The sequence below is a fragment of the Ziziphus jujuba genome, chromosome 5 (assembly GCF_031755915.1).
Source record: "Ziziphus jujuba cultivar Dongzao chromosome 5, ASM3175591v1".
Lineage (NCBI taxonomy): Eukaryota > Viridiplantae > Streptophyta > Magnoliopsida > Rosales > Rhamnaceae > Ziziphus > Ziziphus jujuba.
In genome coordinates, this window is record NC_083383.1 from 12,492,052 (window position 1) to 12,509,086 (window position 17,035).

The window sequence follows — 17,035 nt, forward strand, 5'->3', positions numbered from 1 at the left end:
TCACGCTTTATTTTGATTAAGCTGGGTCAATCAACCATCCAATTGAAAAAATCTATGGAAGGAGTTGACGAAGCTCATATGGTCCACACTGTTTGGTTTACTTTTTTCTACGAATACAAAAGTAAATATAAATAGTTATTGACGAAAATATTTTCTTCATAAAATGGATGTGATTGAAATCTATTTTCTCATAATTCCTCTATTGCATTAGTATAATTTATATAAGTAAAATTTTTAGTTGTGAAACTTCTTTCAGTGAAATTTATATAATAAGAGTTTTTATTGAAAATATAATAAATATTTGGTACACGGTTAAAAAAGTATTTATAATAATTTATTCAATACTCTTTTAATTTTTTTATATAAGTTTGAAATAGAATTCTTTTAGAAAAATTTATAATTTTAGTTTATTTATTTATTTATTTTGGGTTAAAAAGTCTTTTTTTAGTCAATAAAAATTTATTAACGTGTGTCCAAATATTTATTTTTTTAAATAAAAATTTATGACGACTAATAAATGTTTTTTTGCGAGACATATGGAGGCTTAATCAAATAATTAAATTTGCATTAATTTTCCTATTTAACATAGTTTGTTAAAAGCCAAGCAGCTTTTAAAGTTTACAAATTACTTTTTAAAAATGTTTAAATAACTTTTAATAAGTGTTTCTACTTTCAAAGACATTTCTAACCACCATTAATAAATAATAATTTTTTCAAAACACTTTTTGAACAAATAGAGAAAGGAAAAAAACTATATCAATAGAGCATTAATTCAAGTTGAATCTTAGTTATTCAAAATAAAAACAATAAAAAAATTGGATTCTGTTGATGATTTTGATTGGTGGACCATCGTGATCTTCAAATCTATCTTCTTTGTACGTGACTTTTTTATTTTTTTAACTGCTTCTTTGTATGTGGTCTAATGCAGCCGCGTTCACCATTTTCAATATCATAGTAGAATCTCGTGTACGTGGTCAGTAATTTCAAGATTATAATCTCCGTCAGTCAAATATATCTATATTTTGAAGGAAAAAAACAAATAAAGGAAAAATACTATATTTATATTTGCTTATGGGTCTTAATTTTTTTTTTTAACACTTTCCTCCCCCTTTTTTTTTAAAAAAAAAAATTGATCCTTAAAACTAATTTTAAAATATGGTGAAACTTGAAAAATACTAAGGAGAAAGGGAAAAACAAAGCATGGGAATTTTAAATCCCATATTTTGTTCTAAAATAAGTTGTGAAAAAAAATAGAAAGGAAAACTAATGGAAAAAATTAGAGTAAAAATATGGATTTCTATTCTCCTTTCAAATTAGGATGAAAATTGAAATCTTTTGTGAAAATTATTAGTCTCCTTCTCTCTCAAAGCATATGGACATTTTAAAAATTTAATATTGGCATAAACCCTTTAATGGTAAATGCTAATGCAAATGTCAAATTTTAGAATGAGCTCTTTAATAGCATAGACTAAAGTATAGCTTTGGAAAATATAAAAGTTTGTTTAATCAAATGCTTGAGATGTTTAGGTGTATGAGTACTACTATATTTTGCTTTTAAATAATAAAAATTCAAAACTACATTAATAAATAATGTAAATTTTATTATAATGATTTATACTATCAAAATTTGTCAATTTTAACACAAAATATGCAATTGGTAAATTTTGCAAAGTATCATTAGAGGTCAAAATCTATATGTATGTCAATATTTAGCAATGCAAGGGCAATTTGCAAAGTCATTGGAGATGCTTTTACTCTCTCCCCCTTTCTCTATAACACTCTTTCCCCTTTCTCACTCTCTATAACTTTCTCTCTCCTCTTGCTTTGCGACATTCTCTTCTCTCTGTTTTTCTCTCTCTCTCTCTTCTGTAACTTTCTTTCTCCTCCAGTCTAATTTTTAGCATTGTACTTAATGCAACATGAAGTGCTCTTGTGGAGTTGCTTAATTTTGTAATTTTGTTGTTGTTGTTGTTTTTTTTTTTTTTTTTTTTTTTGGTTGTAGAAAAGGCATTGTATGCTTCATAGCTGCTAAAACTTAAACTAAATGCAGAATTAAGAACTAAAATATAACAAAAATTAAAGTTTAAATACAAAAAATTGTCACAAAAAACAGTTTATGGATCAAAGTGCAAATGTGGAAATAATTCAAGATTAAAAAAGCTAATGACCTGTAAATTTATCACAAAGAATCATAGTAGATTTATATTTATAATTCTTAAATAAAAGAGCTTGCTATTTCTAATCAAGCTAATAACCTATAAACTTATCACAAAAAATCACAGTTGATTTATATTTATAATTCTTAAATAAAAGAGTTTGCTATTTGCAGTTTCTGGTAATGATGGCCATTGCTAATATGAAATTTGTCAATTGGTTGTATTGATTATGTATTGATTTTTCATTTTCAAAATAAAAAAAGAAGAAGGTAAATCTGTTGGACAACCATTTGTGTAGGTCTCACTAGCTGCGGTTGCGGTTAGAAACGATAACAAATAATATTTTTTCTTAACGAAATCCTTTTTCAATTCAAGATTAAAAAAATAAATGAAAAATATTTCATTTTTTATGTTGGATTTTTACATATAGGAGACGGTAAAATTCAAATCTTGTATGGTTGTATGCGAAAATATGGTTATGCCACTGTTTTCAGTAATAGTACCAACATGATTTAAAAAAAAAAAATAGTAGCATTTAGAGTGATAAAATTAAAACTTAAAAGGTACTTGTAACATTTGTGATAGTTTTGTTAACAAATTTATCTAATCCTACAGATTTTTATCAAACAAAATAATTATTAAAAGACCTATGTTAACATGTATATACATTTGATTATATATAGAATAATAATTTAGTAAACTAAATTGATTTATATTGGATTACACTTATCTATCAAAATTAATTTATCTTTATTTATATTATATTAATATATTAATTAATCAAATAATGATCTACGTATATTTGTTACATAATTTAGTAGACTAGTTGATATATTTGTTAAATAATTTAGTAGACTAGTTGAAATCCATAACATTACTTATATATATATATATATGATTAGATTTGAGAATTCTTAAAGATTATTGAGCCAAAAAATACTAGTTTGCTGTTAAAATATAGTATGGCATGTGCCAGCCTCAATTCACAACATATAAATGAAGATAAAGGAGATCTTTGTAAGGATTATTATTTTTCGGATAATAATTTTGATATCAAACTTTAACATCTGTTTTCAAATTATTATCAATTTTAGAGTAAATTTAATATATAAAATGATTATTCATGATTACCAGTTTATCGAAATTAAAAAAATGAAAAAGTATATATATATTTTTATTGCTAGTTATTATATTAAATTATGTTTAATGATTAGTCTTTATAAATTTTTTCTTTTCAAAAATATCGAATTTGATAAAAATTATTTAAAATCAAATTTTATACTTATCTATTTATATATTTTTAATCTGGATAATTAATATAAATTTGAAAATATTTTAAATATTATAAAGATATTTATCAATTATAGTTGGCTTTCATAAATGACCTCAAGATATTAAGGTAAGAAATTATTTTATTTTTTTAATATATATCAATAAACGATTGAAATAAATAAACAATTTAATTTAAAAAAAATTAACAAGTACTAAGATTTTGTATTTTAATAAATTGGGGTAATAGGACAGATACGGGGCAACGAAAACCTGGAAAAGAATTAGCGCGTGATTAGGCTTGCGTTATCCGCTTGACAGCCTTGACAAAATTTAATCTTTATGATTATTATTATTATTTATATTTTTTTGTTTATGACATTCCTAAAATACCTCATAAATCATTTTTTTTTTTTTTTTTTGTGAATAATAAAAAAATATCTCATAAATCTTGCGTGGACGTGGGGCGTACACATATAGAGACGCCTTTTAGTATTGAGACAAAAACCAAGACCAGTACGTTACCGTTTTGCCTTGTAGACGGGCAAAAAACCCACACCTACATATCATCACAAAAAGCCATCTCAATCGCTTCCACGTGGCACCGCGTTTTCCCTCTGCAGTCGACGGCGTTTACCAGTCTTCTGTTTCAACCATTTCGCTTGTTCATCATTTTAGTCAGCTTTTTTCTTCAGCAAAGCAGCCCTGAAACCCCAAAACCTAGTCTCCTCCATTTCCCCGCTCAATTTTATCGGGAAAGTTACAGAAAACTCGAAGTAGTTAAGGTGGTGTCTTCTGGGTGAAGATTTTCTTTTAACTGTTTTGTCGGTGATCTTTTCAGTTCGATTAAAGTTGTAGGGGGTTTAAAGTTTAGATGGATTTGGTTCTCTATGCATCACATACCACGAATTTTCAACCGTAGCAAGCGAGAAAAATCCATGGATCCGAAGAAGAACCCTAGGAAGCCGAGGCTTGAGCGCCGCAATGCTGCGAAGCACATTGATTACGAAGCTTCCACGTCTTCTTCGTCGATGGAGTCGACGCCGTCGCCGTCGCTCCACACTCGATCGATGGATTTGTCGGACAAGATGAGCTTCCGTGTCGAGGGAATTGACGGCGAGTTCGACGTAATATGCCGGACCTTGGGGCTTTCGGGTATCGAGGATTTCGCTATCCCGTCGGCGGCATGGGAGGCTCGGAAGATCCGATCGATCTCCGATATTCTACCTAGGTCCAGGCTTAATCGGTTAGATAGTTTGAGTGGTTCAGCCAGGGAGGAACTGAAGGATGAGGTTATTCAAGCTGTGGCCGAATTGAAAGATAGGGTCGTCGGTAGCGTTAGAATTAGGGGTGGTAATAATGAGTTGCCTCAGGCTGATCTTGCCGAGTCCCGTGGTTGTTGTGTTGCTAACGATGGAGCGTGCGATGGTGATTTCATCGGTGGTGGTGGTGGTGGGGGAGGAGGCGGAGGAGGAGGAATTAAGGGTGTTCGGCCGCCGGTGCTTAAGCCTCCTCCTTCGATGAGGCTTCCGGTGATTGATAAGACGTGCTCGACTTGGGACATTCTGAGGGACTTTGCGCCCGATGAAGAAACATCACCTGCGCAACTTCTCCATAAAACGTATAATTCTTCCGATGAAGAAGAAGAAAAAGAAGAAGAAAAGCACCACCCAAGAGAAGAAAACCTCCAAGAAGAAGAATCACATCAAGAAGAAGAACAAGTCCACACGGAAGAAGTTGTTAGGCAAAGAGAGGAGTCTGCGGTGAGGCTTCCGGAGAATGCGTTACTCTCCGAGTCGTGTTCGTTCACTACGTCCAATGACGACGACTCTTCTAGCAGTACCACAGAGCCCACGTCGAATATTTCGCCGAATGCGAGATTAAGGCCCATCATCACGTATTGGGAAAAGGGCGATCTTCTGGGTCGCGGATCGTTTGGATCTGTTTATGAAGGAATAACTGAGTAAGTTTTTTGGAATCTGTTTTTATTGTATTCCTATTTTTCTGTTGTCTTCATTTTGAGATAAAGGCTTAATTTCTAAATATAGCAAAGGTGTATTTTTGCTTGCTATTTGCTTTGGTTTTTTTAGTGGTTATAAATTAGTTTCTGGCTTATAGCTTATGGTTTAAACAGGTACGAGCTCTAATACTCATAAATCATCAGCTAGAGTTTTGATTATCTTATCAGTATGAGTCCCATGCCAACTGTTATCCCGCCGATGGGAACTTGAAGTCTATTTAAGGGTCACTATCGTATATTTTGACTTTTGCTAGCTTGATTATGATTGATATGCAATTAACGTGAATCTTCTTACGGTCTATCCTCAATGCTTATTGCACTAGAATCGTGAAGAATGAAGATATTGTTGTTTTTTTTAGTTGGATTGTCTTATCAGAAATTGATTGGTTATCCTCTTTGCAGTGATGGGTACTTTTTTGCTGTGAAGGAGGTTTCCTTGCTTGATCAGGGAAGTCAAGGAAAGCAAAGTGTTTATCAACTTGAGCAGGTGAAAGAGGCTTCTGTTTCACCTTGGTGTTTTTTGATTTATTATGCCTATACTTTGTTATTTGGTATGTTAAATTCAGTTTGTATGTGAATACGAGGCACTGTGCTTCTATTAATTGTTCTTTTGCTAAAATTCTTCTTTTTGTTTAATTTTCAGGAGATTGCACTGTTAAGCCAGTTTGAACATGAAAACATTGTTCAATATTTGGGCACTGATAAGGTATGTCCTTTTTTCTTTCCTTGTTTTGTAGCTTGAAGTTTAGGTCTTGCCGGTAAAGTTTCCACATGCCCTTCTATGGAAATAATGCATATTCCTCTAATGTTATTTGCAGGATGAATCAAAACTTTATATTTTTCTAGAACTTGTAACTAAGGGTTCTCTGCAAAGTCTTTATCAGAAGTATAACCTTCGAGATTCACAAGTTTCTGCCTACACAAGACAGATACTGCATGGTCTGAAGTATCTCCATGACCGAAATGTGGTTCACAGGTGATACAAATGAATTGCCATTGTCACTAATAGTGTATCTCTATGTGAATTTTTTTTTTTCCTTGCATTAATCTCACCAGACCATGCTTTTGGTGTGGAAAGTTTTGCATGGAATATTTATGTTATATTTCTACTTTGCAAGCTGCAACAATTGACACAATGTCATATGTTAGATTGCATTATAAAGGACAGACAGAAAAACGCTTTTGCCTTTTTCAGATATTAATGTCTGAATGTCCATGCTTCATGCATTTTTCCGGAAAGGAGAATCTAGATTAATAGTCTTTGGTGTTCTGCTGTTATCCGATTCTACTTGTCAGCTATACTCTTGCTCCTTGTTGTTATAGTACTGTATGTTAATTTCATGATCATCATATCCGCGAATATGATTTACCTCTTTTTCTTTATCTCCTCATAACTTTGTTAATTAAAATTCTTATATTCCTTCTCTGTATAAAAGGACAGAAGCAACTAAGCATCTATAAATGGAGTTTGAGGAAGAACATTTCTTATAGATTTAGCGAGCTTATACTTGTGCTATCTTGTGGAGATTCTAAACTAATGGAAAGACTAAGCCCAATTAGGATGTAACTGGAATGTTGAATTGATCTTCTGGATATGTTGTGTTTTACTTTGTCACTTTATATTACCTAGTATCGTTAATTGGTTTTGTTCTTGGGGCATCTTTTTTTCTTTTCTAGTTGAAAATTTGTTTGAAGTCCTGTTTTAAGTTTTAGAAGCATTTGCCAGTTGCTATGTTCAATTATAGACATAGGGACACACACACCACAGTGCACAGAATTATTGCTTTTTGTCTTCATAACTAATCTCTTCTTCCTTTCTTCTCCTATTCAAGGGATATTAAATGTGCAAATATATTGGTCTCTGCCAGTGGATCCGTTAAGCTTGCAGATTTTGGGTTGGCTAAGGTTTGCTTCCACTCCTCAAACTTTGATCTTCTCTCATTTTAGCAACTTCTACTGGTTTATTTAATTTCTTTACTAATATTGCTGCCTTTACCATTTTTGCAGGCAACCAAATTGAATGATGTTCACTCTTCCAAGGGGACTGCATGCTGGATGGCACCTGAGGTTTGCTTTAAACTTTTTTGTTCTAAACTTGGTCAGCTGATGAATGGTTCTATTTTACAAATTGAATGATTTGATGCTGTTTGGTACTGGAGAATATAATTATTCTAGTTTTGTTTTTGAGTATGTGCTCTTGTTGTTGTTAATAACCAAGAAATATGTAACACTGAAACGTGATACTTTCTGACTTTAATACATTTATGAACTGCACAATGGGGATGTGGGATTTGTAGTGATTGCAGTGGGAGGCATTTCCTTTCCTTGAAATAAGTAGATCTTATGAGTTTTCATTTCTTGTTTCCCTTATGGAGATGAAATCCTTAATGAATATAATTAAATTGCTGAATTTGCGTGGTCCAACTATCAGGAGAAAAAGAAGAAGGGCAGATTGTTAAATAACTAATGGATTATGGTAATACTGGGTTTTTTGAATTATAAAAGTCAAGTTAAAGATAAAAAACAAGAAGATATAATAAGATGTCTCCGATTGTATAGTTTGTACGACATTGAATATGACATGAACTGCATGAATTTGACTGATTTAAACAGTCAAACTTATCATTACCTGTAAAAGTGCGGAGAGTTCTAAAATTGCTTGATAGTGAGCCTATGACAAAAGATTGCACATATTTTTGAGAGAGAGCTTTTCCACTGGTGGAATATTTGGTCACGCTCAGTAGTTGCTTAGAGCTTTGCTTTGGTATCATGTGGAAACCTGGATATCTTATATTTAATTCTTGATATTTTTGCTTTGCATGTTTTGAACACCTGATTAAGATTATAATAATTAAATGAATCAATCTGATTCTGTTCTCGAAGCACTCTTAGCTTTTAAAAACTTTTAACCGGCGAGTGTTCACTTAATGGTTTCTGAAATTTTGTCTGAAAGGTTGTTTATTGTGTCAGTAATTTAAGAATTCTTTAATATTAAGCTGTGTTGTGCAGGTTGTTAATAGGAGGAATCAAGGATATGGGCTGCCGGCTGATATATGGAGCCTGGGATGCACTGTGTTGGAGATGTTAACCAGACAGATCCCGTACTCTGATTTGGAGTGGGTGCGTGCCATATATTGAAGAATTTACTGTCCTTCTGTTCTCTTTAACATAATAGAAATGGTGTTGGGGGTGCACTAGTTCATAAATTTTATGAACTTGAGATTTTTTTTTTCCCCATCACTTCTGGTTTAACAATATTACCTCTTTTCATCTCAACAGATGCAGGCAATATTTCGAATAGGAAAGGGTGTGCTACCTTCTGTTCCTGATTCTCTCTCGAAAGATGCACGGGATTTTATCTTGCAGTGCTTGAAAGTTAATCCAAATGATCGTCCTACTGCTTGTCAGCTGTTAGACCACCCATTTGTGAAGAGACGTCTTTCCTCATCTTCTGGCTCTGCGTCTCCTTACCATTTTGGGGGGCGGAGTTAAAAATTATCCTGGCTTAGGTGTGATTGCTACTTGGTAAGCCCTAATGTGTATTTTATTAACTTTTCTAATGTGGAATTGTGTATACGCCAAAGCTATATTTTGCAAGTTGATACTTGCACCTGTACAATGATCTATTTTCTGGCGCTCAGGGTACAATGACCCAATCTAGCAAGCAATTTTTAAGCTGGGTAGAATTGGTTTAGAACTTGTCAACTTTGTAGCATTAAAGTAACCAGTGATAAGAGTTTGAATCCATAGCTTTGTTGGGAGAGATTTGGGGAGTGGGGAATCTCTGACTTCAACTCGTGCTGGTGGTGGCATGTGTGCAAACCTCTACGCATGTCAAACTAACAGCGTTACAAATTAAGAAATGACTGAACGCTTCAAGAGCACAGTTTGGAATGTTCTAATTGTATTATATATTTGATTGCATATTAACACGCCTGTATATTTTTTGTAACTTATTCTTGTAGCTATGTCCTTGTGTTTTTGTAAAATTTCCTATTATCATGCAGTTTGTCATTTCTCATGTCTTGTGTGCATGTTCATACTTTACTTACTGGTCAATACTAGTAATACTGATAATCTACAGCCATAGTATTTCTGCATTTTGGGTCACTTTAATCACCTTCAGCAGCTAATATGATATCATGTCTAAACAGCTCCATTCTTCATTAGGTGTGAAGAAGAATTTCATCAATGTTGTAGCATCCTCAATTTTTCACTGGGTGCCGTGTCTGCCAGCAAATTAATCCTTTGCATTCATGGAACACTTGATGGGGAAAAAAAAAAAAAAAAATTGTGTGATAACTTGCATCAACTTTGAAGCATTGGTAAAAATGTGGGCGGTGTTGATCTGCGACTCTTCCGAAGACAAGCATCCTCATCCTCTGTTCAGTGTAGTTCATTGCTATTGAAGTCCTGCGCTGAGAGCAAATTGCTCTTTGATATATTCTATCTTCATTTTTGTCTGCTGTTTTAGAAAAGATGATTTCTCCGAGGTTAGAATTGGTTTTTAAAAAAAGCAAATAGCTTTTTTTTTCAAAAGTTAAATTATTTAGTGGGTGCAAGCTTCTAGGGTCAGGGCCAGGTGGTGTTGTAATTGCTGCAAGAATTGAAGAGAGCCACGTTTGTATATATGTTGTTGTTGTCCAAATGCAATGATCTGATTTATATTTTTGTTCCTTTTTTTTTTTTTTTTTGGTTTTTTCCAATATCTTTGCTATGCAGTCCTCGTAATTTAGTGTGACGGTTCCCATGATGCTTTTTGTGAAGGTTGTCGTAACTCATAATGGGAACATAAATTCTTTTTTATTTATTTTGGTTATTGTTGATATTATATACCATTATAATAGCTGTGTTCTGTTGTATTTAATTCACGAATGTGCTGAATTTGGTTAAATAAAGTTGAGCTAAAGACAATCGTACTATAAGTTTACAATTTGTATATGGATATGCTATATCATATATGGTATTAGTTTCAATTTTATTTTTTTTTAAAAATTGAGTTAATAATCATTGTATCTCATTATCACAAGCGATACTTTTTAGAAAAATTTGAAAGAAAACGATAATAATAATAATTATTATTTTGAAAGAAAGAAAGAAAATTATTTTGTTTTGCCACTCTTGTTTCAATGTCGATGATATCATCTCTTTAATTCTGCCTTTTTAAAATTTTTTAGGGTGAAGTATTGTTTTCTTTAAAAAAACTAAAGAAATATTAATGTAATCATGTGGACCTTGTTTGATCATCAAAAAAAAAAACTATGAATGAAAATAGGCCGCCACCTAAAGCTGACTTCAACAGGGAGCTTCTATTTCTATTTATTATTTTCAAGTTTCAACATTATTATTTTATAATGCTTAATATTTTGTAATTGAACGTATCTAGAATTGTCGACAATGTTAAAAAAACAAAAGTTTAATAGGGCGAACACAAGAAGTTGGGTTGGGCTTTATGAAGTGGATCCACCCACCAAAGAGAGAGAGAGAGAGAGAGAGGGAGGGAGAGAGGCGAGCGAGCCCACGTTCTGACTCCAGAGGAGTCATATCGTGTTAGTCAGGTCCGAGAGTGGGTGTTGGCCATCGATGGCTTGGATTGCGTCAGGGTAGCGTAAAAGTGAGAGCGGCAACATTAAAAATTCCCAACTCCGATAAAAGAGGGGAGAGAGTTTCTTATTAAAACTCTCACTCCGCCTCAACGTGAGCGCCTGGATCGGGGCGCTCTTCTTCTTCCATTTTGCTTCCCCTGTATGTCTCTCGCCCTCCTCCTTCCTTCTTAACCACCATTCTCTCTCTCTCTCTCTAGTCGGCCGAATCTCTCTCCACCGGCTTCCAGGTACCGATTCCCGATCTTTTTTATTCTCATCTTCTCAATTTTTATTTTTATTTTTATTTTTTATTTTCTAATCTTGAGGCGTTTTTCTCTATTGTTCGGTCGCTCGCCTGTTTCGCATTTCGCTCTTCTCTTTCTATTGATTCCTAGCTTCGTCAATTTTGGAAAAAAAAAAAAAATGTCAATATACTCTTTTTAGGGTTTTCTTTTTGATGCATTTGAACGAAATTGGCATTTGCATCTTTTCGCTATGCCTATTGCCTACTGTTTCCGTTTTAATGTGTTTGTTTGTCCATACAATCTCATCTCCTCTTCCTGCTTGTGTTTTTCTTAACCACCCCCCCCCCCCCCCCCCCCCCCCCCCCCCTCTCTTAGGTTCAGGTCTGTATTCCAGGCCCAGCTATAATTTGATTAGTTTTGTTGGATTGTTATTTTTATTAAATAAATTTGCCTTATTAAAAATTTATTTTTCAACATGAAAATGAATTGTTTGCCGTGTTTTTTGTATTTGGGTAGTGGTGGTCCTCTTCCTTATGTTGTATTTGGCTGGAAGTTTCTATTTTACCGCTGTTGAGTAGTATAGTGAGTTTGATACAATTTTTTTCCCATTGGTTTTTTAAAAAATTTTATATTTTGTTTTTAGTCCTTATAGTTTGGATGTTTCTAGACAATAAAGTTGCATTCCTACAATAAAGTTCAAATATTTTTGGGTTTGTTTTGCCAATTGAAATTGAAAAAGAATTATTTATTTTTATTTTGTAACTATATGATTGCTTGTCTCATAAGTACTAAAACGTATCAACTTTACGATTCTGAGCATTTAAGTGAATGTGTGTGCTTGCTTTTTGGTGAATGTTTCACTCGTTTTAATTTTCTTTTTTATTCTCTATTGGCTTGTTTCTTTCTTTCTTCAACCCTGGCCAGATGTTGCCAACAATTCCATAATAGGGTTATCCCGTGCTTCTCTATCATCTGTTCTGGTGCTTTTGAGTTTTGACTTGCTATGAAAGAAATGTTTGGAAAAACGCGTTTGGTGAGAATCCAGTGTGTGCCATTCAGTTGTGATTTCATACACTGTAATTTACACTAAGCTATTAGCATCGTAGCTCTGGATTAGTGAATTTTGCTTTTTGTTCTTGAGAATTCATGTCTATAAATAGCTGATACTTGAAGCGTAATATTTTTATATGATAATTCATTTGGCAGAGGCAAAATAGTTTATTGAGTGCATTTTAATTTTAATTTTTGTTTTGGCTTATTTATTTGTTTGTCTTTATTTTATTTTTCTTAGTGCTGGGGGACGTTGAATTTTAGTCATGTATGTTAATGTGCTAGCTCTGTGTATGACCACCCTGTATTTAACTTCTGGTATGGGCCTTTGCTGTTATTGCATTTCCAAAATTTTTATGAAATGGTTTTAATCTGGCAATATATAATTGAATACAGTAACCGTTTTATTTCTTAGTTATATTGGTATAATTTTCTTTTAAAATTCGTGGATTTAAAGCATGTTCTCCTTTTCATGGTCCAGAGGCTTTTAGCTTGTATATAGGTATGTGTAGTGGGTAGGATGAGCTTCAGTCTAGGGAAAAACAAGGGTAACCATGTGGAATTGTAAAAGATGTGGAGCAGAAAGAATAATGCGTTGGAGCTTTTAAATTTAGTTTCAACATAGGTAATACTCTCATTTTCATTTGTGAAGTTGATCCTGTTTTTATGTTATTAAGACTAGGATGTGTTGTTTTAAAGTGATTTATGGTCTTGATGGGTATGGTAAAGCAATATGTTGAATGATAGACATGTGATCATTGTTCTGGAATTTTCTTTTCATTTTTTTTTTTAATTTTTTTGGGGTTGAAAATAGTGACTTATTGTTTTCCATTTGGCTTGAATGTATTGGATGTTGGATTGGAAACATTGTGTAATTTTAAGGCAGTATAGCAACAACGGTAATTGCATTAATCAGGCATTTCTATCATGCTGCTTCTTTTTTTATTATTTTGTTCTTCTATTGTTTAGTTTTATGGTTACTTCTACTTTTAAAAGATGTTTGGCTATGATAGTCATGCTGAATTTGAAGGTCTCTTCTATTGCAATTAATATGAAACATCTGTTGAGTAAGGTTATTTTTGTTTTAGGTAGAAAGAATGAGACTTCATCTTTTGCTAAATTGTCTTTTATATTTTTGAAGGTTTATATTTATCTGTTTACATTTATTAGAAAAGCTTAACAGTTTTTTCTTGAAATAGTTTTGAGGTTTGAGTCTTGTGGGAAAAAAATTGACTCAGCTCCATTTCAAAGCTCACAGTGAAAAGACAATCAGCTTAGCATGACTATGTATTGTATGTTATACAACCTAGTAACATGGAGATTAGTGTGCTTAATACCGCCAGTTTGTCTTGTTTAATAGTTATGTATGTCTATTTTATATTTTACAATATAAGGATATTGTCTGGCAATAATAGAGTGATCTGATCTTTTTCTCTCTCTCCTCTGAGGTTTAGATTATTTTGATGGCCAAAACTAATAAGATGCGACGTATCTCTCACCCCAATCATTCAAAGGCGCAATATCTTTTACCATCCAGTACATGCAAGGTTCGCAAAGATGTCCATCAAAAGAAGAGATGTCGCAAAGCATCGGAGAAGAAAGACTGGGAAGATGCAACCTGTTCAGTTTGTATGGAGTTTCCCCACAATGCTGTTCTCCTACTCTGCTCATCTTATAATAAGGGGTGTCGCCCATATATGTGTTCCACTGGTCGTCGTTATTCTAATTGCCTTGAACAGTATAAGAAAGCATACACAAAAGCAGCTTCTATTCAAACTTCTCAACAATGGGACAGGTTAATGGACAATTTAGGTTCCAATTCAGGTGCAGGGCAGGCGAATGAAAATAAGGAAATACCAGAGCTCTTATGCCCACTTTGTCGGGGACAGGTGAAGGGCTGGACTGTGGTGGAACCAGCACGGAAATATCTTAATGCCAAGAAGAGAACCTGTATGCAGGATAACTGCTCTTTTCTTGGTTCTTATAAAGAGCTCAGGAGGCATGTAAAAGCAAAGCACCCATTGGCACGGCCACGAGCGGTGGACCCTATACTTGAAGAGAAATGGAAGAGGCTTGAGTGTGAGAGGGAGCGAAATGATGTGATCAGCACAATATATTCGTCAACACCAGGTGCCGTGGTGCTGGGTGACTACGTCCTTGAGCCAAATCAAAATGACTTTTCAAGTGATTATGATTCTGATCTGGATGATTACTTGGACAATTTCCGATTGGGTTCGTTTAGTTTTCCACAGAGTGGTGGTATATTCGCTCGCAGTAGGTTTCACAGGGACTATGACTCTTTGGATGAGGATGATTTTGGCATGGGGCATGCTGCAGCCTCTGCTGCTGCTGTATCTGGACGTGGTTTCCGCAGAGCCAGTGTATTGGTATCAAGGAGGCGCAGGAGACATAGACGGGGAAATGGCAATCGGTAAATTGAGGCATTTTATGTATGCAAAGTAGGGGAGCATTGCTTCTGCTTCTTCAGAATTGGGCTTTTTATTACATTGACCCACAATTGCCGTCTGGTAACGTGTCTTGCTAGTTGTTTGGTTGAGCATTATTGTAATTTAAACTGTAGAAGCGAGCAGCTGACCCTACTTAGAGCTGTTCTTCTGTAGACTAATGTGGTACATTCTTGTTGGTGATAGTAACTGATTTTAGATTGTAGAAAAAACATATGCTAGGTGTAGCTTGGACTTTTGAGGAGATTTGAAGGGATTTAGTGGTATAGATCCGGGTAGGTATATGGATTAGTTCTCTTTAGGTTTATACTTGGTGCTTGTTTGAACAGGTAGGAAGAATTATTTTTCATGGAAATTTAAAATTGTTGGACTTATTTCGTCCTTGATTCATTTGGCACAATTTAAGTTTGTTGCAGCTCCTAATAAGATTTGTATAATATATACGTATATTTATTATTATTCTTATTTTTATTTCGAATGGCCTTGGCATCTTGTAGGCTTCATCCTCTGTTCTTGTTTTTTGGAAATGGATTAAGAGTTTGCAAAATTTTGGCAGATGATTCGTTTGTTCAATTTCTTTCACTGCATCTGGCCCTTTGCTTTTCTGGAGTTTATTTAGAGAGTGTTTGTGTTCTTTCTAGTATATTTGGTTAAAGCATTTGTAAAATAAAACTTACCCAGCAAAAAAGAAATAGAAAGCATTTTGCAAAATGACCAGAAAATGTAATGAAATAAACGTTTCTTTAATATGTAATTAGAATTTTAAACGAATAAATTTCAAATAATATCAAGAAGTGTTAATGGTGACCCCAGACAGCTTTTGAGAAAAATGGGTTACCATAATTTCCTCAGGACCTAGAATTTTTTTTTTGGGTCATTGCCATGGCTGTTATCAGCCATAGTCATTGCTATTTGCACTTACCTATATGTTTCAAATAGAAGAGGCTGTGAGGTGCATTCATTTGATACTAGGTAGTTTACATGGGAGAAAATAATGGATCTTACTGGTTTCTCACAACAAAAATAGTCAAATGCTAGAGAAATTAGTGGATCCAAAATGTTAAAAAGACACTCTCATCAAAATCATATCCTTTGCAATCACAATGCACTTAAAAACAACAAACAAATCAAACTAAAGCTTTTCACACAAATCCTTTTGAATCCCAGCTTATTTGATGCAGTCGTGATATTTGTTTCAGCAGATTTTTTCTTACTCTTCCCTGCAAAATCCTTTTAGCATTCCTCTTAATTTCCCCTGCAATGCACCAAAGAAAACATTACCAAATAGCTCAACTACAAAAATATATTTATTAAATCGAAAAAAGTAAAAACGGGGGCAATCATAATTTACAAAAATTTGAGAACCAGTGCGTCTGGAAGCATTTTTCTTTTTGCGAAATATGTAATTGGGACTGCAAGATACATCCACTGCCGGTACCAATCTCTGATATCTTTTCCCGTTCTTGATTCGATGGAGTTTCACAGCTGAAGCGCTTAATCTTTGATTACCTTTACTGCTCTGCTGCAATATTTCAGCACCAAATTCAGTTCCACTAATATGATCCATATATAGGCTTTTCAGATTGCATGCACAAAATTGTGAAATGGGTACCAACCCAGAAAAGATAAATATTTTTATATATATAGATACACCTTAGCTTTAGACCTTGAGCCATTTTTGGTCCATTGAAGCTTTTGGGGATTGGAATTTCTTAGCTCTTGAGCATAGGCAAGGAGCTGAGCTCGACGATCATATCCTTGTGCTTTGGAAGAAGTTGAAGGGTTTTTGGATTTAGTTGGTTTTGGTTTGATCTTCTTGATGTGATCAGTATTGCTTCCATGTGGGATTTGGGTATTTAATGGTGATGGTGATTCTACATAGACGGTGATGATGACGTCCATGTTGTTGTTGTTGTTGTTGGTGGTGGTGGTGGTGGTGGTGTTCTTCTTCATCTCCTTTGCCTGTTTTTCTAGCTTATTATGCATTGCCATCGATGTGGGATTTGGTAAAGAAGACGAGATTGAATGCATTTCTTCTCTAGGCAATAATGAAGATGGCAAATCCTGATTCCTGAGCGCAAAATGGTGAAAAAAGGAAATGTCATTATGATATAATTCTTGTTTAATGTGTCGCTTTTAAAGCAACGTATTATGTGCATTTGATTGTGACACCTGGTTTCTTTACACGGCAAATGAAATAAATAATTCTTTGTTGGGTTTCTTCACAAACATGCAAAAAGTTCAC

The 17,035-nt window shown here is 33.8% G+C and overlaps 3 protein-coding genes across 8 annotated transcripts; 2 read left to right on the forward strand and 1 right to left on the reverse strand.

The window, feature by feature from the left end:
* Window positions 1-3,895: 3,895 nt before the first annotated feature.
* Window positions 3,896-10,116, forward strand: LOC107435014 (mitogen-activated protein kinase kinase kinase 1). Of its 3 annotated transcripts, none has more exons than XM_048475528.2 (9): window positions 3,896-5,388; window positions 5,848-5,932; window positions 6,089-6,151; window positions 6,264-6,421; window positions 7,278-7,350; window positions 7,453-7,512; window positions 8,455-8,565; window positions 8,725-8,970; window positions 9,087-9,459. In XM_048475528.2, exons 1-8 carry the CDS (start codon window positions 4,316-4,318, stop codon window positions 8,935-8,937), a joined length of 1,836 nt encoding a protein of 611 aa, XP_048331485.2. In that variant the 5' UTR covers window positions 3,896-4,315; the 3' UTR covers window positions 8,938-8,970; window positions 9,087-9,459. The 3 variants fall into 3 exon arrangements, with proteins under 3 accessions (XP_048331485.2, XP_048331483.2, XP_048331484.2); XM_048475526.2 differs by lacking the exon at window positions 9,087-9,459 and adding an exon at window positions 9,600-10,116 and having other exon boundaries at window positions 3,897-5,388; XM_048475527.2 differs by lacking the exon at window positions 9,087-9,459 and adding an exon at window positions 9,616-10,116 and having other exon boundaries at window positions 3,897-5,388.
* An 889-nt stretch (window positions 10,117-11,005) lies between these two features.
* On the forward strand, window positions 11,006-15,249 carry LOC107421000 (uncharacterized). 2 transcript variants are annotated; one of them, XM_048475872.2, is made up of 3 exons: window positions 11,006-11,278; window positions 12,807-12,950; window positions 13,780-15,249. In XM_048475872.2, exon 3 carries the CDS (start codon window positions 13,789-13,791, stop codon window positions 14,758-14,760), a length of 972 nt encoding a protein of 323 aa, XP_048331829.2. In that variant the 5' UTR covers window positions 11,006-11,278; window positions 12,807-12,950; window positions 13,780-13,788; the 3' UTR covers window positions 14,761-15,249. The 2 variants fall into 2 exon arrangements, with proteins under 2 accessions (XP_048331829.2, XP_015885601.3); XM_016030115.4 differs by lacking the exon at window positions 12,807-12,950 and having other exon boundaries at window positions 11,011-11,278.
* Window positions 15,250-15,717: 468 nt separating this feature from the next.
* On the reverse strand, window positions 15,718-16,995 carry LOC107435013 (uncharacterized). 3 transcript variants are annotated; one of them, XM_048475874.2, is made up of 3 exons: window positions 16,444-16,995; window positions 16,156-16,309; window positions 15,718-16,045 (listed from the first exon to the last, which is right to left on the reverse strand). In XM_048475874.2, exons 1-3 carry the CDS (start codon window positions 16,819-16,821, stop codon window positions 15,933-15,935), a joined length of 645 nt encoding a protein of 214 aa, XP_048331831.2. In that variant the 5' UTR covers window positions 16,822-16,995; the 3' UTR covers window positions 15,718-15,932. The 3 variants fall into 3 exon arrangements, with proteins under 3 accessions (XP_048331831.2, XP_048331830.2, XP_015902033.1); XM_048475873.2 differs by having other exon boundaries at window positions 16,156-16,312; window positions 16,444-16,983; XM_016046547.4 differs by having other exon boundaries at window positions 16,142-16,312; window positions 16,444-16,964.
* Between the last annotated feature and the right edge of the window lie 40 nt (window positions 16,996-17,035).